General features: G+C 47.3%; 1 protein-coding gene and 1 long non-coding RNA gene across 5 annotated transcripts; one reads left to right on the plus strand and one right to left on the minus strand.

Annotated features, from left to right (window-relative positions):
* Window positions 1–1,129: 1,129 nt before the first annotated feature.
* LOC309842016 lies at window positions 1,130–10,926 on the minus strand. 3 transcript variants are annotated; one of them, XR_014299446.1, is made up of 4 exons: window positions 5,215–10,926; window positions 1,729–1,824; window positions 1,275–1,378; window positions 1,130–1,190 (listed from the first exon to the last, which is right to left on the minus strand). It is a non-coding gene; the product is annotated as an uncharacterized lncRNA (long non-coding RNA). The 3 variants fall into 3 exon arrangements; XR_014299447.1 differs by having other exon boundaries at window positions 5,118–10,926; XR_014299448.1 differs by having other exon boundaries at window positions 4,887–10,926.
* Window positions 4,205–15,503, plus strand: S100A10 (S100 calcium binding protein A10). Of its 2 annotated transcripts, none has more exons than XM_082685812.1 (3): window positions 4,205–4,569; window positions 12,027–12,179; window positions 15,096–15,503. In XM_082685812.1, the coding sequence occupies exons 1-3, from the start codon at window positions 4,555–4,557 to the stop codon at window positions 15,255–15,257; spliced, it is 330 nt and encodes a 109-aa protein (XP_082541938.1). In that variant the 5' UTR covers window positions 4,205–4,554; the 3' UTR covers window positions 15,258–15,503. The 2 variants fall into 2 exon arrangements, with proteins under 2 accessions (XP_082541938.1, XP_082541939.1); XM_082685813.1 differs by having other exon boundaries at window positions 4,454–4,844.
* The last annotated feature ends 266 nt before the right edge of the window (window positions 15,504–15,769 follow it).

The raw sequence follows: 15,769 nt of genomic DNA on the forward strand, positions 1-15,769 counted from the left end.
GTGCCTTCATGGTCACTCGCTGCTTCATTTTTTTTTCTGTCAACACAGAAGATCAGTGTCTATCCCTATTTTGCCCAGAGGGAGACTCAAGTTCACAGTGGTGTGATGATCCAGAGCCTGGTGCTAGAAAGTGGGATAGCAGCTCACACTCCTTTAACATTCTTCAGCAACTCCCTGTTACCTTCAAAAACAAGCTCCAAACCCCTTAGAAGAGTATCTCAGGCGCCCCAGGAAAGGCACCTCCTCTCAGGACTGGAGCAATTCCTAGGATAGAAGCACTCACTCCAGGATTCCATGCTCTAGCACATGCTTTTCCCTCCTGTCCGCACCCACACAATCTAAGCCCTACTTGTCCTTTAAGATTTCTGAGAGAAGGGACGCCTGGGTGGCTCAGTTGGTTAAGCAGCTGCCTTTGGCTCGGGTTGTGATCCCAGCGTCCTGGGATCGAGTCCCACATTGGGCTCCTTGCTCGGCGGGGAGCCTGCTTCTCCCTCTGCCTCTGCCTGCCATTCTGTCTGCCTGTGCTTGCTCTCTCCCCATCTCTCTCTGATAAATAAATAAAATCTTTAAAAAAAAAAAAAAAAAAGATTTCTGAGAGAAATCTATCCAAGCAAATAAACAGATGGGCAAAGGTATTTATTCAAAAATAGTCCTATTGTATATCATTATAATGTATGGCAGTTAAAAAAAAAAAAAAAAACTTGTAACAACCTAAATGTTCAAAAAATATGGAAAAGGTTTAATAAACTGCTTTGCAGTGTACCACACTTGGGGGGCTGTTGTTTTGTTTTGTTTTCTGGATTGCCATCAACCAATCTTGACCAGACAACTGTAAATCTGTGCTTTTCAACTGAAGTACCACGGACTGCGGAGACTCCTTACTAGAGCTCCCTCACTGACAGGTCAAATTTTCTTTTGCTACAACTATGATTCGCAACAGTAACAGAGTTTCCCTGCAAACAGCTAGGCTGCACATAGTTTCTGTGAGCTACAGGCACAACTTGATGCACATGAAGAGACAAAAAATGTGTATGTTTTTGCCAGACCTGGGAGCACCATGCCTTCTGAGGACCCAAGAGATTCTCAGGGAGGAGAGCCAGTTCCACGAAAACACACCACCATGCTGATGTGTGATCAGTTAACAGTGTAATTCTTCAACTCCCGACTTCATGAGCATGCTACCAAAATTTCTGGCACACAAAAGAATGCCATTCTATCTGTTAGGGTTATGTGGTAACAGGTAAACCCCCAAATTCCACAGTTTTCTTTCTCACCTACATAACTGTTCCAGTGAAGCTGGGCCTAGTTTGCAGGTGGTTTTCCTCCATTCAGTGATTCAGTAACTCAGGCTCCTTCCAACCCCCTAAAGCCTCAGCATCTAGCAAATGGGAAGAAAAAAATGTGGTAAAGTAACCTCTTAACTAATTTCGTCTGCAAGTGACACACATCACGGCCAGTTCCATTCAACAGGTGACTAATCAGAGTCCCACCTGAGTGCAACAGGTGCTGGGATCCCAATACCTGGCTGAGCAGCCACAGCCAGCTGACGGGAAGAACACATTTCTAGTGAACAGGCCACCCTCTGGGCTCTAACTACAAACCTCAAAAAGTTAAGAACGACCAAGTGACAGGTTTTGTTTCCACGCGGAGAAGAGGGACAACTCCCATTGCTGCCTCAGTGGTGGGACAATGCCCTCTGCTCCTAGCAAGTAGGATACTAGAACATACCATAGACCTGGTGAAGAGCTTCACCATTGCCTTCGGTTCACTCCAGGGACCACACTGAGTCAGGCCTCTGTTCCCATTCCTTGGATGGCTGTTAATCTAAAAAATAAAACTGCCAGTTATTTTACCAGCAAATATGGGTTTATTTGGGCACAGCAGAGAATTACAAACTGGGACAAGCAAACGTAGGCAAGTCAGAAGAACAAAGGAGGACTGCTCTTTTATAGAGGAAATTGGAAGTTCACAGGCACTGTTACAAACATCAAGTCCATTCAAGTAAAGTGAGAATGTGAAGGGTAGTGGCTTTTCATTGGCTGGGTTGTGACAGTCTCTCATTGGCTGGATTGTGCTAGAAAGCCTTCTCCCTCCCTCCTGAATAGTAAAGTAGTATCCACCTGGAACGTCCCTCTCTTCCTGTTGGGTCTGCCTTTGATGAGTGCTGAGCATGAGAGCTCCCCCTGCTGGCTTCCTGACTCCATTTGAAACAAGATTTTCTTTGATTTTCACAGGGCCATTCTGTCTTTTCCATTCTGCGCAGCTCCCCTTCCCGCTGCTACTCTACCATCCTGGCTGAGCAGCTCTGGCTCAGGCGCTGCTGCCTGATCCCGTTGGTTGTCACTAGGGAAACTGAGCTTGCGTCACTGTATGCATATGGTTTACAAGGCCTAACTACTTTCTCAAGAAAGAACTGTTTGGGGGCACCTGGGTGACTCATTCAGTTGGTTGTGCATCTGCCTGAATTCAGCTCAGGTCATGATCACAGTGTCCTGACTCAGGGGGTAGCTCAGGGGGTAGCCTGCTTCTCCCTCTCCCTCCGCTCCTCACTCCCCCACCCCCACCGCTTGTGTGTGCGCGTGCGCACTCGCGAGCGCGCTCTCTTTTTCTCTCTCTCTCTCTCTCTCCCTCCATCAAATAAATAAAATATTTAAAAGAAAAAAAAAAGAAAGAACTGCCTGGCACAACATCTTCTAGAGGGAGAATATAGGCATGGCAGACATTTGGGACTTTATGGACCTTCCAGTACAAAAACATAAGAAGCTGCACAAAGACAGATAGTGGCCATCCTGCTGACCATTTTCACCACTGCATTCTCAGCACTTCACAGGGTTTCAAAAACCCGGTTCCCTCCATCTTTGGAGCCAAAGCTACTAGGAACTGGAAGGCCTCAGCTTCTGGCACCAGCAACCAGAAGAAGAGAGTAGAGAAGCTACAGTGTAGACGAATAGGGATTAAAAAAAGAAAAGAAAAAAGAATGAGTAAATGAATGAGCATGTTCTTGATAAATAATGACAGAAAATAGTAAAAAGAAAAAGAAGAGAGAAGGAAGGAAGGAAGGAAGGAAAATAAAGTATTATGAAACAAAAATAGAACACATAATTCTATAATCAGTGTGATCACAATTTAGAAATCTCACATCAAAAGCAAAAAAAAAAATTTTTTTTTTTTTACTTATTTTTGACAATTTTCAGTGCTTCCTATCCCCTCACTAAATTACTACCACCCAACCCACCAATGCAGATTTAACAGCACTGTCACAATGGCTACCCTTTGCCAGTTCAGGCTGATGTCTGACAACTCTTCAAGGAAAAGTGAATGTGCTCCACTGGGGGGTAGAGAAAGCTTCGGAGTTCTTTCTTCTTGCATCTGGAGCTTCTTCTTTGCCACCTACTTCTTTGTTGAACAAGTTTTATGTTTGGGGAGAAATAGGAGAGAGAGCCTGGATCCAGATCCATTGCCTTTTTTCTGAATTTACTTTAGGGACCAAATTTGAGAATTTGGGTTCAATTTTTTTTAAGTCCCCCTCCCTTCCTGCAAATCCCCAACTTAGAAATGTGTGTGTGTATTTCTCCATTCTTGACTAAAACTTGGGGCCTGGGAAAAACTTAGAAAGTATATGGCAAAATTTTGAAGAACTCCCCCCTTGAACAGTCACCACCAGGGTTTCAGGAACCCAGTGTAAGTGAGAATTGAAATTCAAATTGAATTTTCCTAGCAAAAGCCAAGATGAGTCACATGGTAGCACTTGGAGGATTCCCCGAGTCTGTTCATTCCTTTAGGATCACTCACTCCACTCCTCCCAGGACCTCCCCTGGGAACAAAGGAAAACCCAGGACTTGGGACTAGGCCCTTTTCCACCAACAGCTGCTAGTAGTTTGCATTTAACCCTAAACAGCAGTTAAACGAAATGCGGGGAGGAGGAAAACACTGTGCATCCACTAGAAACCCTTGGGTTTTCTCTAAACTTCTTCCAAAAACTTCTTAAAGGGCTCCGAGAACCAAACAGGCAGATTACAGGACAAAAAGGAGGCTTAGAAACTTTGGTCTTAACAATGTCACCTACAACTGATACTCAACTATACACCACGTGAAGCCATACACACTAAGGGGTCAATCCCTTGTCCAACAAGGGGCCTGTGTGGGAGCCGACAAGCCAAAAGCACCCTCCATCCCCCACTCTGCAGGGCAGGCGCCCAGCAGAGAACCGGCTTCTCTGCCAGATGTGGGCTGCCAGGGGCACAGGCCAAGGAGACCCTCCGGACTGCAGTCCTGGGCCTAATCTGCGAATAAAACGCCTTGGCTGTCGTTTGGGCTCCACGTGCCCCTCCCTCCCTGCGGAACCATCTAGAAAGTAATTCCTAGACCTGTAGGTTACCGAAGAGCCGCCTACATCTGGTTCTGGGCCAGCGCACCCCACCCGCAGAACGGCTGGATTCTTTGATTTCCTCGCGCGCTCACTCTAAAACCAAACCCGAGAGGAAGGGCACGGCCCAGGGTGGGGATGCCCTGAACTATCCGAGAGCCCTCGAGTAGGAAGAGACGTTCACAAGAATGCTCTCAGGCGAGGTGAGAGCGGGCGGAGTCCAGGGCGCAGCGGCACCGCCGGGAGGGCGTGTGCCTGCGCCGGGTTGGGGTTGGGGGGTAACAGGAAGAGGAGGGCGGGGTGAGGGGGCGGGGTGAAGGGGTGGGGTGAGCGCGCCCGGGACACCGGCCCAGGCTCCTCCTGCCTCCCCCTCCCCCTTCCAACCTCCGCCCCTTACTAAGGCTCCCAGAGCGCCGCGTTCCGCTCACTGGCCGCGCGTCCCACCCAGCCAATCGTCCCTGCTGTGCCTCGGGCCAAGGTGAGTTCCGCCCGCCGCTCCCGGGCCGCCCCCAGCCCCGACCTGGCGCCCAGGGAAGCCCCCCGTCGGCTGTCGGGGCTCGCGCGGTGTTCCAGGCGCCGGCGGCTGCTAGCTGTCCACTTCTCAGCGCCCTGGGCCACACCCCGGCGAGGCGGGCAGCGCCCCTGCCCCGATCCTCACGGACTGGAGGAGGGGCGCCTGTCCTTTTTTCCCGGACCGCGGTGTGGGCGCCCTGGGGCCTCTGCCCTCTCCTCCCTTTCCATTGCTCCTTACTGCCACTTTTCCACCAGTCTCCCGAGTTATCCGAAATCCCGCTTCTCGCCCCTTCCTGGCTGACATGTTTCTCTGTGGGCTCGAGCTGCAGGCTGACCTCTGGCCAGATGTGTGTGGCCTCCTCCTCTGAACTACACGGAGCGAGCTGGACAGGTTGGCAGCTTCCTAAAGGGCACTGCTCAGTCCCTCGCCCAGATGCTGCTGGTTGGGCTTCCTGTTGTTTGTGTGTAGGTCTATTTGTTTTCGTAACAAAGCTTGGCTAGCTGGCGGGTGGTGGAGAGGAGAATATAGGAAGGGATTTCCCTACTGAAAGGATTCCCTTCTTGCAATCCTCATTAAACAAGTGGAACTATAAAGAAAGGAAGAGTGGCCTTGATGAAAGACCTTCCAGCCCAGATTAATCTGGCCCGGTGCATGAGCAGAGATAGACTTGCCCTTGGTACCGGGTCACAACTTGAGCTTTGCCAAAGGAATGCGGCTTCCTCCAGCCCTGGACACTGCTAACTGTCCATTAGACTCCACCTAATTGAAACCGGGACTCTGAAAGGTGGGTGGTTGGGGCTGGTGAGGAAAGCTAAGGAAAGCCGAGCAGCTACAAGCTAGACAGAGCAGAGCCCTAGGCCAGACTCTGAAATACATCAAGTCCACCTCCCCTTCTCTCTTGAGGGGAGCTGGGAGCATCCTGCAGGGCTGGTGAGCACAAAGGGCTCCCAGATTCTCCTAGAGCAGGCCCGTGACTCAGCTGTGAGACCATGCGGGTGTGGCCCCAGTGGTTCCAGATAGTCTGTGCAGATGATTCGGACAGAACACTTCCCGAAGAAGGGGAACTGTGCCATCTCAGAGGGCATTTTCCAAGAGGAAGTGAGTCACACCAGGACTGGCCAGCTATCTGAAGGAGAGGTTTCTGGACTGAACTGTGGGTGAGGGCAGCAACTGGATTGGCAAGGCCAAGGTGAGACGCACCCCTGTTGGGTGATTGGCCGGCATGCCTGCTGGCAGCCTGCCCCAGCTTTACTTGTGAGGTAGCTCTTCCCATTAAGATGTTTTTAGCAGCGGCTGCAGGTTTCCACCCCCCAGCTCTGCAGCTTGAGTTTCAGACTGCTGCAGTGGCTCTTTATACCCTGCACTTCAGAGGAGACCAGGCTCAAAAAACACCCAGACAGTGATCTTTGCCTCCACCATGTTCCAGCAGATTGCAAAAGATAATACCAGAGTCTGGGGCAAAAATGAGTTCATATAACTCATGGGAAATTTCTTCATCAGCCTGGCCCCCACAGATTCCTAACCCGTTTCTATTTCTTGTCTCTCCCAGATGGCATATATGCCTTCCTTGACAGCCAGAAACTACTTTCTTCATCGTGGTCCTTGACCCATTTGAAGTTTCTTATTTCAGTTCTTCACGTTTTCTTGAGGATATTCTGGCCATAAAGTGCGCTGATTTTTAGATGATGCTCTGCCCTGGCTTTTTTTGCAAACAATACAGGATGGGCCCTTTTCCTCCCAAGTCTGGCCTTTGACCAGCCCCTCAAGCAGCCGCCCCAGTGAAGTCAGCCCTTGGTCCTGGTGGAGCTAAGACTGGGTGCCTCCCTGCTTTCCAATGAGAGTTCCAAAAATGTGGCTTTTTTAGAGCACTGCCCACTTGGTTAAAGCACAATAGTTCAAAGTTGAGGGAAACAATGGAATCTTTTCAGGGTTTTGATGTGTAAGTTAGCACTCTGAGTGCTGGGAAAGCTGGAATGAAGGCTTAGCATCTTTCTTAAGCTTTTCATTTTCCTGAAGACTCAACAATTTAGGAATCTCATACCAAAAACAAAAAGAATGAATTTGCTTATTTTTTAACAATTTTCAGCACTTCCTACCCCTTCACTAAATAACTACCGTTCAGCCCACCAATGGTTTTTTTTCTTTCATTTATTTATTTTCAGCATAACAGTATCATTATTTTTTCACCACACCCAGTGCTCCATGCAATCCGTGCCCTCTATAATACCCACCACCTGGTACCCCGACCTCCCACCACCCCCCCCGCCACTTCAAACCCCTCAGATTGTTTTTCAGAGTCCATAGTCTCTCATGATTCACCTCCCCTTCCAATTTACCCCAACCCCCTTCTCTCTAACTCCATGTCCTCCATGCTTTTTGTTATGCTCCACAAATAACCCACCGATGGTTTTAACAGCACTGTCACAATGGCTACCCTTTACCAGTTCAGGCTGATGTCTTACAGATCTTCCAGGAAAAGTGAATGTGCTTCACTGGGGTAGAGAAGGCTTCTGAGTTCTTCTTGCATCTGGAGCTTTTTCTTCACTGCCCACGTTTTTGATGAGGAAGTTTTATGTTTGAGGAGAGGCAGGAGAGAGAGCCTGGATCCAGATCCGTTGCCTCAACTCATTTTTTCTGAATTCTTTTTAGGGATCAAATTCAAAAATACCTCTGTGTTAAATTAAAAAAAAAAAAAAAAGAAAGAAAGAAAGAAAGAGCAAGCTTTCTTTTCTTTTCAAAATCTCCAAGGCAGAAGGAAAGAAACCTCAAACACATTTTTTTAAATAACAGATGTTTGTTTTGACACACACCCTGCCAATTATTTTCTGGGTGGGCTGTAAGAAAACTAGGGTATGGACAAGACACAGAAGAGCAAAGTAAATCAGCCCTCTTGCTCTTTAGAAGTGTCCTTTTTGAAATTACGGTCTGGATCTGGGCATGGGTCCAGAGCAAACATTTGGGATCACTCAGGAATAGACACTTTTCTAAGGAGGCCTCATGCTCCCTGCTACTCCCAGGAGAACCAAAATGTACATTATTGTCACTCATTCTTACCACTCCATTGAGCAGGCTGTGGGAAGGCAGGCTGCTTAAGGAACCCACAATCTAGTGGGGAAAGAATCAGAAACACAATTAACTAGAATTCAGAATATATTTTTAAACATTATGCCATTAGCTGGTGAACTCCCCAGTGGCAAGCACCAGGGAGAGAGAGAGAGAGTGTGTGTGTGTGTGTGTGTGTGAATGTGCATACCAGCCTAACGTCAGGGACATGCACAGCAGGTGCTCAGTGTAGGAGGACCAGAAATGGAAAATGTAATTACCACCACTGTGACTAAATTTGGGGAGTCCAGGGTTCTTTTCTGTAGAGAGAACTGCACAGAGAAAAACTAGAGTTCTGAGCCTCCATCGTAAAGACCTCTTACCCAGGCAAACAGGTAGGGAGGACACACAGACATCAGAATAAAATGACTCAATAAAAAAATGCAAGAATGATGAGGTAGTTACAGCCTGTGGAGTGCACAGTGTGAACCAAAACACAAGAAAACAGCAGGAGTGAGAAGAGAAAGAGAAGTCATGTTCAGGGTCTGGCCAGACCTGTTTAGCAGGACACATTTTTTTTTCCCTGCGCTCACGGAATGTGCTTTTGTCTGTATCCTACTATTCCAACATTCACAGACAGCTCCTGTGGGCCGCTTCCCCACTTCACCCCAGCTTCACATCCTTCTGCCGAGCTCTGAACTACAAGGGTTTCAGTGCAAACCCGGGTGGTCACACGTGCACTTCAGGTCCTGCCAAGGGGCTTGTCTGATTGATTCATTCATTCATTTTGCAAACGCTTATCTTGCAGTTCATAGAACAGAATAATTCACAGTTCTTCCCCTGGAGGATCTTAAATCTGAGAGGGAGATAGGTGAAAGTTAAATGGATTGAGTGTTTCAGGTGCAGAACTAGGTTGTCCTGGGTACGCAGGATGCTGCCCCCTCTTAGCCCCAGTGAAAATGGAATGGAGTGTGTTGTGTGACTGGGGATATGGAAGCGCCAGATTCAGGTCCCTGAACTTGCTCCTCTAGTACCAATGGTCAGCCCTGCAGCCTGCCCCACCCAAGACAGGAGAGCTACTGACTCAGTGGGGCAGCAGCTGCATTGGGGAAGAAGAGCTCCGTGACTCATCCACTAGCTAAGAGAACAGTTCTAATCACAACTTTTGCCCCTTTTCCTTCATCTTACTTGAAAACCAATGCTCTGGCTCCTTTTTCAAAACAATAATTTGCTTGTAGCCTTGCTCAGTACTCTGGGCACTGGTTCCTGATGAGACCATGGGCATCTCCTCTGCTTATCAAAGCCATTCACCTCCATGAACTCAGATTCCTGGCTAGTCACTGTTCTGCGTTCTTATTTCAAAGGTCTACCTGACAAATAGGGAGTTGGCTGGCTGCTGTTCTTACTGCCCATTTGTTAAATAAAACAGCGATGGGGAGGGGAAGATGGGGGACACGTGGCTTCAGAGAAGAAAGCTTCATAATGAATGTGGACAAGTAGGAGTGGGACTGGAGTCCTCTGAGACCTGAGCGTTCACTCGAGTTAGACTGGCCTCACTCTCTCAAAGAAGATATTCAAGGGTCGCCAAGATTTCCTGTTTACAACTTATATTCCTTAGAAGTTCCTAAATTAGTCTGTTCTCCTTTCTATGCCATGTCCCCTTTCTTCTCTGGCTTTGCAGTGCACCTTCCCTCTGCTCTGTGCAGAAGGTGAGCTGGGTGTCTGGTGACCAGTACCAATTTCGGCACCTTTGCTAATCGGTTATGAAGAACCCTGCTGCTCTGAGCTTAGACACAGAGGGTTGTTTTGGGTTTTTTTTTTTTTTTTTTTTTTTTTTTGGTGTTTTTTTTTTTTAAATACCTCTGGTCACTGACTCCTTTTCTGAGTTATTTCAGACCTGGGTGGTATCCCACATCTTCTCTCCCCTGACTCGTTCAGCTCAGTTCTCTTAAATTGCTCAACTTCCAGAACAATCCAGGCAAGGGCAACTCTAAGCGCTGTGGGTTGCCATTGACAACCACTGGGGCTGTGTACGAAGGAGGAAAAGGGTGTGGTTCCCCTGGAATTCATCTCACAGTGGACCTTGAAGCATTAATTTGCTGATCTTTCCAAGAGAACTAACTGCCTTTTGGATGAATCACACCAGAATCTGGCGTGTAGCATTCTCTAGAGTAGCACATTCTTTAGCATGCTGGTTCCTGCACTTATCTGGGGATTAAAGGGGTAGAATTTACAATTCAGAAGTATAATTGCTCAGTCCCCGTGGTCACCAACTAGCTCTGCCTTCTCCTCTGTAAAAAATAGCATTTAGAAATCTGTGTTGAACACAGATCCGTCAGCAGCAGGAACCAGACCAAAATCATGTTTCTGGTTTCTTTGGGCACTCTAGCCAGGGAAGGTGCCAGCCTCTCCATCAATCTGTACTCAAAACCTGTTCTTGTGCCGTGGGGTCTGGGGGGGCTTACTTTTTTTTCTTTAAGATTTTACTTATTTGATAGAATGAGAAAGAGAGCACAAGTGAGGGGCGGCGGGGGAAGCAGCAGAGGGAGAGGGAGAAGCAGACTCCCTGTTCAGCCGGGAGTCCAATGTGGGGTTCAATCCTAGGACCCCGGGATCATGACCTGAGCTGAAGGCAGACACTTAACTGCTTAACCAACTGAGCCACTCAGGCTCCCCTTTGGGGGCTTTTTCTTTTGTTGTTGTTTGTTTTTGGAGTGGTATGCTGCAATCCCCATTCAGGTTCACCTGTTTCTGTCTCTCCACTAGTGTGATCTTAAGTGATGTTGGCCAAAACTACTCTGTTCTGACAAAACATTCCTTCCAATGAAGCCAAAATCCACTGAGTTTGTATTAAGCACCAGGCACCGGGTCTTGATGTGGCATATGCCCCCAGATCATTGTACCTGAACAGAATGATCTGACATGTCTCCTTTCCCTTCTTTTAAACACTTTCCAATGGAAAGGTTTTGCTTTCCCACTGTGCCCCAGAATCAGAGTGGTTCTTTTGTGCTTCCTGCCAAAAACTAGGTCCCCGAAGGAGTTGGGGATATACTGTTACTTGTTCCTTTTCAAGAAACTAGACAATGAGCTTTGAGTAGCTTTGAGAACCTGCATTTTACTACCAGAGATGCAAGCAATGTGTTGCAATCAATAACAAGTTCAGACCTTTAGAAAAGAATACACGTCCAGAAAACAAAATTTATTTGTAATCAGATTTGTATTTTTCTTTTTTCTTTTTTCTTTTTTTTTTTTTTCTTTTAAGACAGAGAGAGAGCACATGCATGGCGTTGGGGGTTGGGGAAGGCACACTGCAGAGGGAGAGGGAGAGAGAATGTCAAGAAGACTCTGCACGGGGGGTTCATTCGGTTAAGCATCTGCCTTTGGCTCAGGTCATGATCTCAACATACTGGGATCGAATTCTGCATTGAGCTTCCTGCTCAGTGGGGAGTCTGCTTCTCCCTCTCCCTCTGCTGCTCCCCCAGCTTGTGCCCTTTCTCCCTCTTTCTCTCTCTCAAATAAATAAATAAAATCTTTAAATTAAATACAATGAAGACTCCACACTGAGCAGGGCTTGATCTCATGACCCTGAGATCACAACCTGAACCAAAACCAAGAGTCGGACACTCAGCCACCTGTGCCACCCAGGTGCCTTTTTAGCAGAATTCTAAACCTAGACTTAAACTGAATCAGGTTACCTAGTTAAGCTTGGAGTATTAACCAGGCTTGACTGTGTGGGTTGTTGGTATTCAGACGTATCTAAGAGTCAGTCTCATGTACCAGTGGCAAGAGAAAAGATGAAATCTCTGCTCTTTCAGTAGATGCTTTGTCGGTTAAAAATAGGAATTGCTTTTCCAGATGATTAGTTTTTATTCTTCATTAGGTGATTGATGCAGACTTAGTGGGCAACTAGATAAATTCCTCATTTAGAGCACCAATACCTGAGGGGCCCATTTCCATCAGCAGGAGGCCCAACACCTGAGGTGCATGGGGCTAGAAAGGGTCACATGGATGACCTAATCCTTTTCCTTCCAGTTACCCACAGAAGACTGGCAATACATGTGTTTTAAAAGCTCATGTAAACTCTTTCTTTACATCTTTTAAAAGGTTTCAACAGACCTCACCAAAATGCCATCTCAAATGGAACATGCCATGGAAACCATGATGTTCACATTTCACAAGTTTGCTGGTGAAAAAGGCTACTTAACAAAGGAGGACCTGCGAGTACTCATGGAAAAGGAGTTCCCTGGATTTTTGGAAGTAAGTCCTGAAAGGCCCAGAAAGAACCAGGCATGAACACCGGGACTTCTAGTCTTGGTTGCTGTTCCTTCCACTTCCCATCCCTTCCCTGCGGAGGCCCCTAGTAGAAAAGTGTCTTTGTTCCTTTGCTTATTAAACATTATTGAGGGCCTATGGTTTGTAAGATGTCATAGGGGAAGCAAAAGGTAGAGAAGACACACTCCCTGCCCTCAAGGAGCTTACAGTATGAAGGTGAAATAAGGCTGCACACACAGAACCACAAGATGTCCATTGAGACAGAGACAGAGAAAAAGGGCCTCTCACGAGAGAGGCATCAAGCAGGAAGTGGCCACCTCGGGTCATAAACCTGGCATTGGAGATCCCACATTCTCTGGTCACATCCACTCTGAGCAATTCATGTCTCTTCTTAGATCCCTTCAGATAAAGGCTTTTTAAAAAATAAGTGTCCTGCTCTAATCTACAAAGGAATGGTGTCAAGCATTTTCTGAATGAGAGCCAAGTGTGACTCAGAGATCACTGCTTTCTGCACTGAAAATGCTCTGAGAACACAGCTTGAGTCCCACAGACAGAGGGGCCCATCAGGACTAGGAGAGGACTGTGCCATCAGCTCAGACACCTCACTCAGGACATTAGGCCACAAGGCATAGTTGTCCTTTTACATCGTAGCCCCTTAAGACGTGGCTGTGGTGTTTAACCGAAGGGGAAACATTGCTTGACAAAGTACTAGCATGAAATGCAAGCCCCTTTCTCCCTGCCACTCCTGTGGTCATTTGATAGGATCGTTACTGGGGCGCGTGGGTGGCTCCGTCAGTTAAGCAGCTGCCTTTGGCTCAGGTCATGGTCCCAGGGTCCTGGGATCAAGCTCCATGTTGAGCCCCATGTTGGGCTCTCTACTCAGCGGCAGCCTGCTACTCCCTCTACCTCTGCCTGCCACTCCCCCTGCTTATGCTCTCTCCCCCGCCCCCTTTCTCTGTCAAATAAATAAGTAAAATCTAAAAATAAAAAAAAGAGGAAAGGATTGTTTCTGTGCTTGGGGTAGAAAACTGCATTAGCCTCTAACAGGTGAAGGGAGCTGATGGTAAAGTGCTGAGTCCTGTGTCTTGTCAGCCCGGTGGTGAGCACATGAGTCGAGCCCCTGCCTCCTGAACCCATAAACATGGAGTTTTACAGTACGCTCTGATTCACATGTTATCCACGCCAGTTAAGTAAGTGGATAGGCAGAGCCTGACAGCAGGCTCACGATGCTAGCCCAGAAGGCTGCAGAATATGCCGCCACTCTGCTTTCACAGCCCCAGACCATGAATTAGATCTGGCTTTGTCCTCACACTAGCCAGGTGGCATTGGCTTCCGGGCCTCAGTTCTGGCCCCATACATGAGAGGGCTGGACACAGTCATCTCCACACTTCCGCTCTTGGGGATCCTCCCAGGCAAGCATAAAATGCAGGGGCATGTGTTCCTTGTAAACCTGCCCATCACTCAAAGGCATTCTCCGCATACTAACTCCTTGTTAATTGTGCTGTTGCATAAAATGAGAAGTGAAGATGAAAATCCTGTGAGACCCAGACTCTCCATCTGAAGGCTTGGTGGCACAAGAAATGTAAAGGACGTACAGACTCCGGAGTACAGAACGTGGCTGCGCCATTTATTCCAGGCACAGGTCCTAATTCCGGACACACCCACACTTGCTGCACTGATGGAGTATTTTGTTTCTAGAGTTGACCTCTGTGTCATCCAAATTTCACTCCTGACCGCAGCCAGGAAGCTGGGGGTGAGGCCAGAATTAACTGAAACCCACCAGAAGCGGAGGCAGCCACACAGAGTGAGTCGTAGGTGACAGCTTAGGGTGGAGTTTACAGTCCTCGAATGGGAAATGTTGCTGCTTTAGCATAGGGGGTTTCTGGGTGCAGTGTGGAAACATCCAGCACTCCTGAGACATTGCGCATGAGTTTCCTCACTCATATGCATAATCCGTGGAATTGCAGAGACTTCCCCTGAACACCTTTATACCTCCAGAGGGCCTCATTTCCCTCACTGGTTGATGGTCTGGCCCCTGGAAGAGCAGCCACACTACCACGTCTAACCATCCTCACCATCCTCACAAGGAGAAGGAGAGATCTGAAACTTACTGCCTTATATTATCTTACAAGATCTTTTCTTAAGGAGCTTCCTTTTTCAAGGATTTGACCACACTGTGAGAAACAAACACTTGTTAAGAGGATGTAGGCTGGGGCACCTGGATGGGTCAGTTGTTAAGCGTCTGCCTTCAGCTCAAGTCATGATCCCAGGGTCCTGGGGTCGAGACCCGCGTCCAGCTCCCTGCTTCGAGGGAAGCCTGCTTCTCCCTCTCCCACTCCCCCTACTTGTGTTCCCTATCTCGCTGTGTCTCTCTCTGTCAAATAAATAAACGAAATCGTAAAAAAAAAAAAAAATGTAAAGAGAATGTAGGCTGACACGCTGCAAAAAAAAATGGGAACTTTAGGGTGGTTCTCAGGCAGAATCCTGTGATCTTGAAAATTGTGGAATTGGCTGAGGTAGAAGGAGAGCAGATCAGAAGGTCATGCCAAGTTCACAGCGGTATGTATATGCAGTGGACTAAGAATTAGGAGGCCTGGTCTAGCTTCTCCGACATGAATCTCCTCTTCCTAGAAATAGGCAATTCCTAATATCTCTATAGTTCTATGAAAAGAGACCATGAAAACTTCTTTCCTAGCTTATGAATTGTATATGATTTTACTGAAATGCTCCCTCAAGGCAGAAAAATACATTTAGGTGACCTCCAAAAATCACTTACAACCTAAAACAAGAGTTCAGATAATTGGCAGATTATATTAATTAATGGTTCTCAGCAGAGCAAATCAGAGAAGGTTGGCACAGTAACCACTGACCAATATTTCTTGCCTTTGTTCTTTTTTTCAGAATCAGAAAGACCCTCTGGTCGTGGACAAAATAATGAAGGACCTCGACCAGTGCCGAGATGGCAAAGTGGGCTTCCAGAGCTTCTTCTCACTAATCGCAGGGCTCACCATTGCATGCAATGACTATTTTGTAGTACACATGAAGCAGAAGGGAAAGAAATAGGCGATATTGAGCACCACTCCTACCCAATGAGAGTTCTTCCGAAGGGTCTCTTAAGGAATCTGTCACACAGCTTCCCTCTGTATAAAGGATTCCATTGGCAGTTGGGGACCCTCAGAAAATTTACAAATAAAATCCAACCCCCATTTGAGAAGCAGAGAAAGAAAAGTCAGATAAGCTTTTGATTTTTATATTGTTTGCATCCTCTTGCCCTCAATAAACAAATTCCTTTTTTAGTTCCTCACTTGAGATGGATGGTTGTTCCTTCTTCAGAAATGCTTGGTCCCTGCTTCATTCCTGAAGAGCCTGCATGTCCTTGGGCAGCCTGCTTACTGCAGAGTGGGCAAAGTGGGAAAGCTGTCTCAGTTTAGCCTTAGGTCAGACTTCTCTGACTGATCTGCCCTTGGAGCTGTGTCTAGCTGAAGGACCAAAACTTCAAGGATTGAGAGAAGGCACTTCCAGAATATATCCTAATTTTATCATTGCTGAGCACCTTCTTGTCTAGTTAAGTCAGA

The sequence above is a fragment of the Mustela nivalis genome (assembly GCF_964662115.1).
Source record: "Mustela nivalis genome assembly, chromosome: 10".
NCBI classification, from domain to species: domain Eukaryota; kingdom Metazoa; phylum Chordata; class Mammalia; order Carnivora; family Mustelidae; genus Mustela; species Mustela nivalis.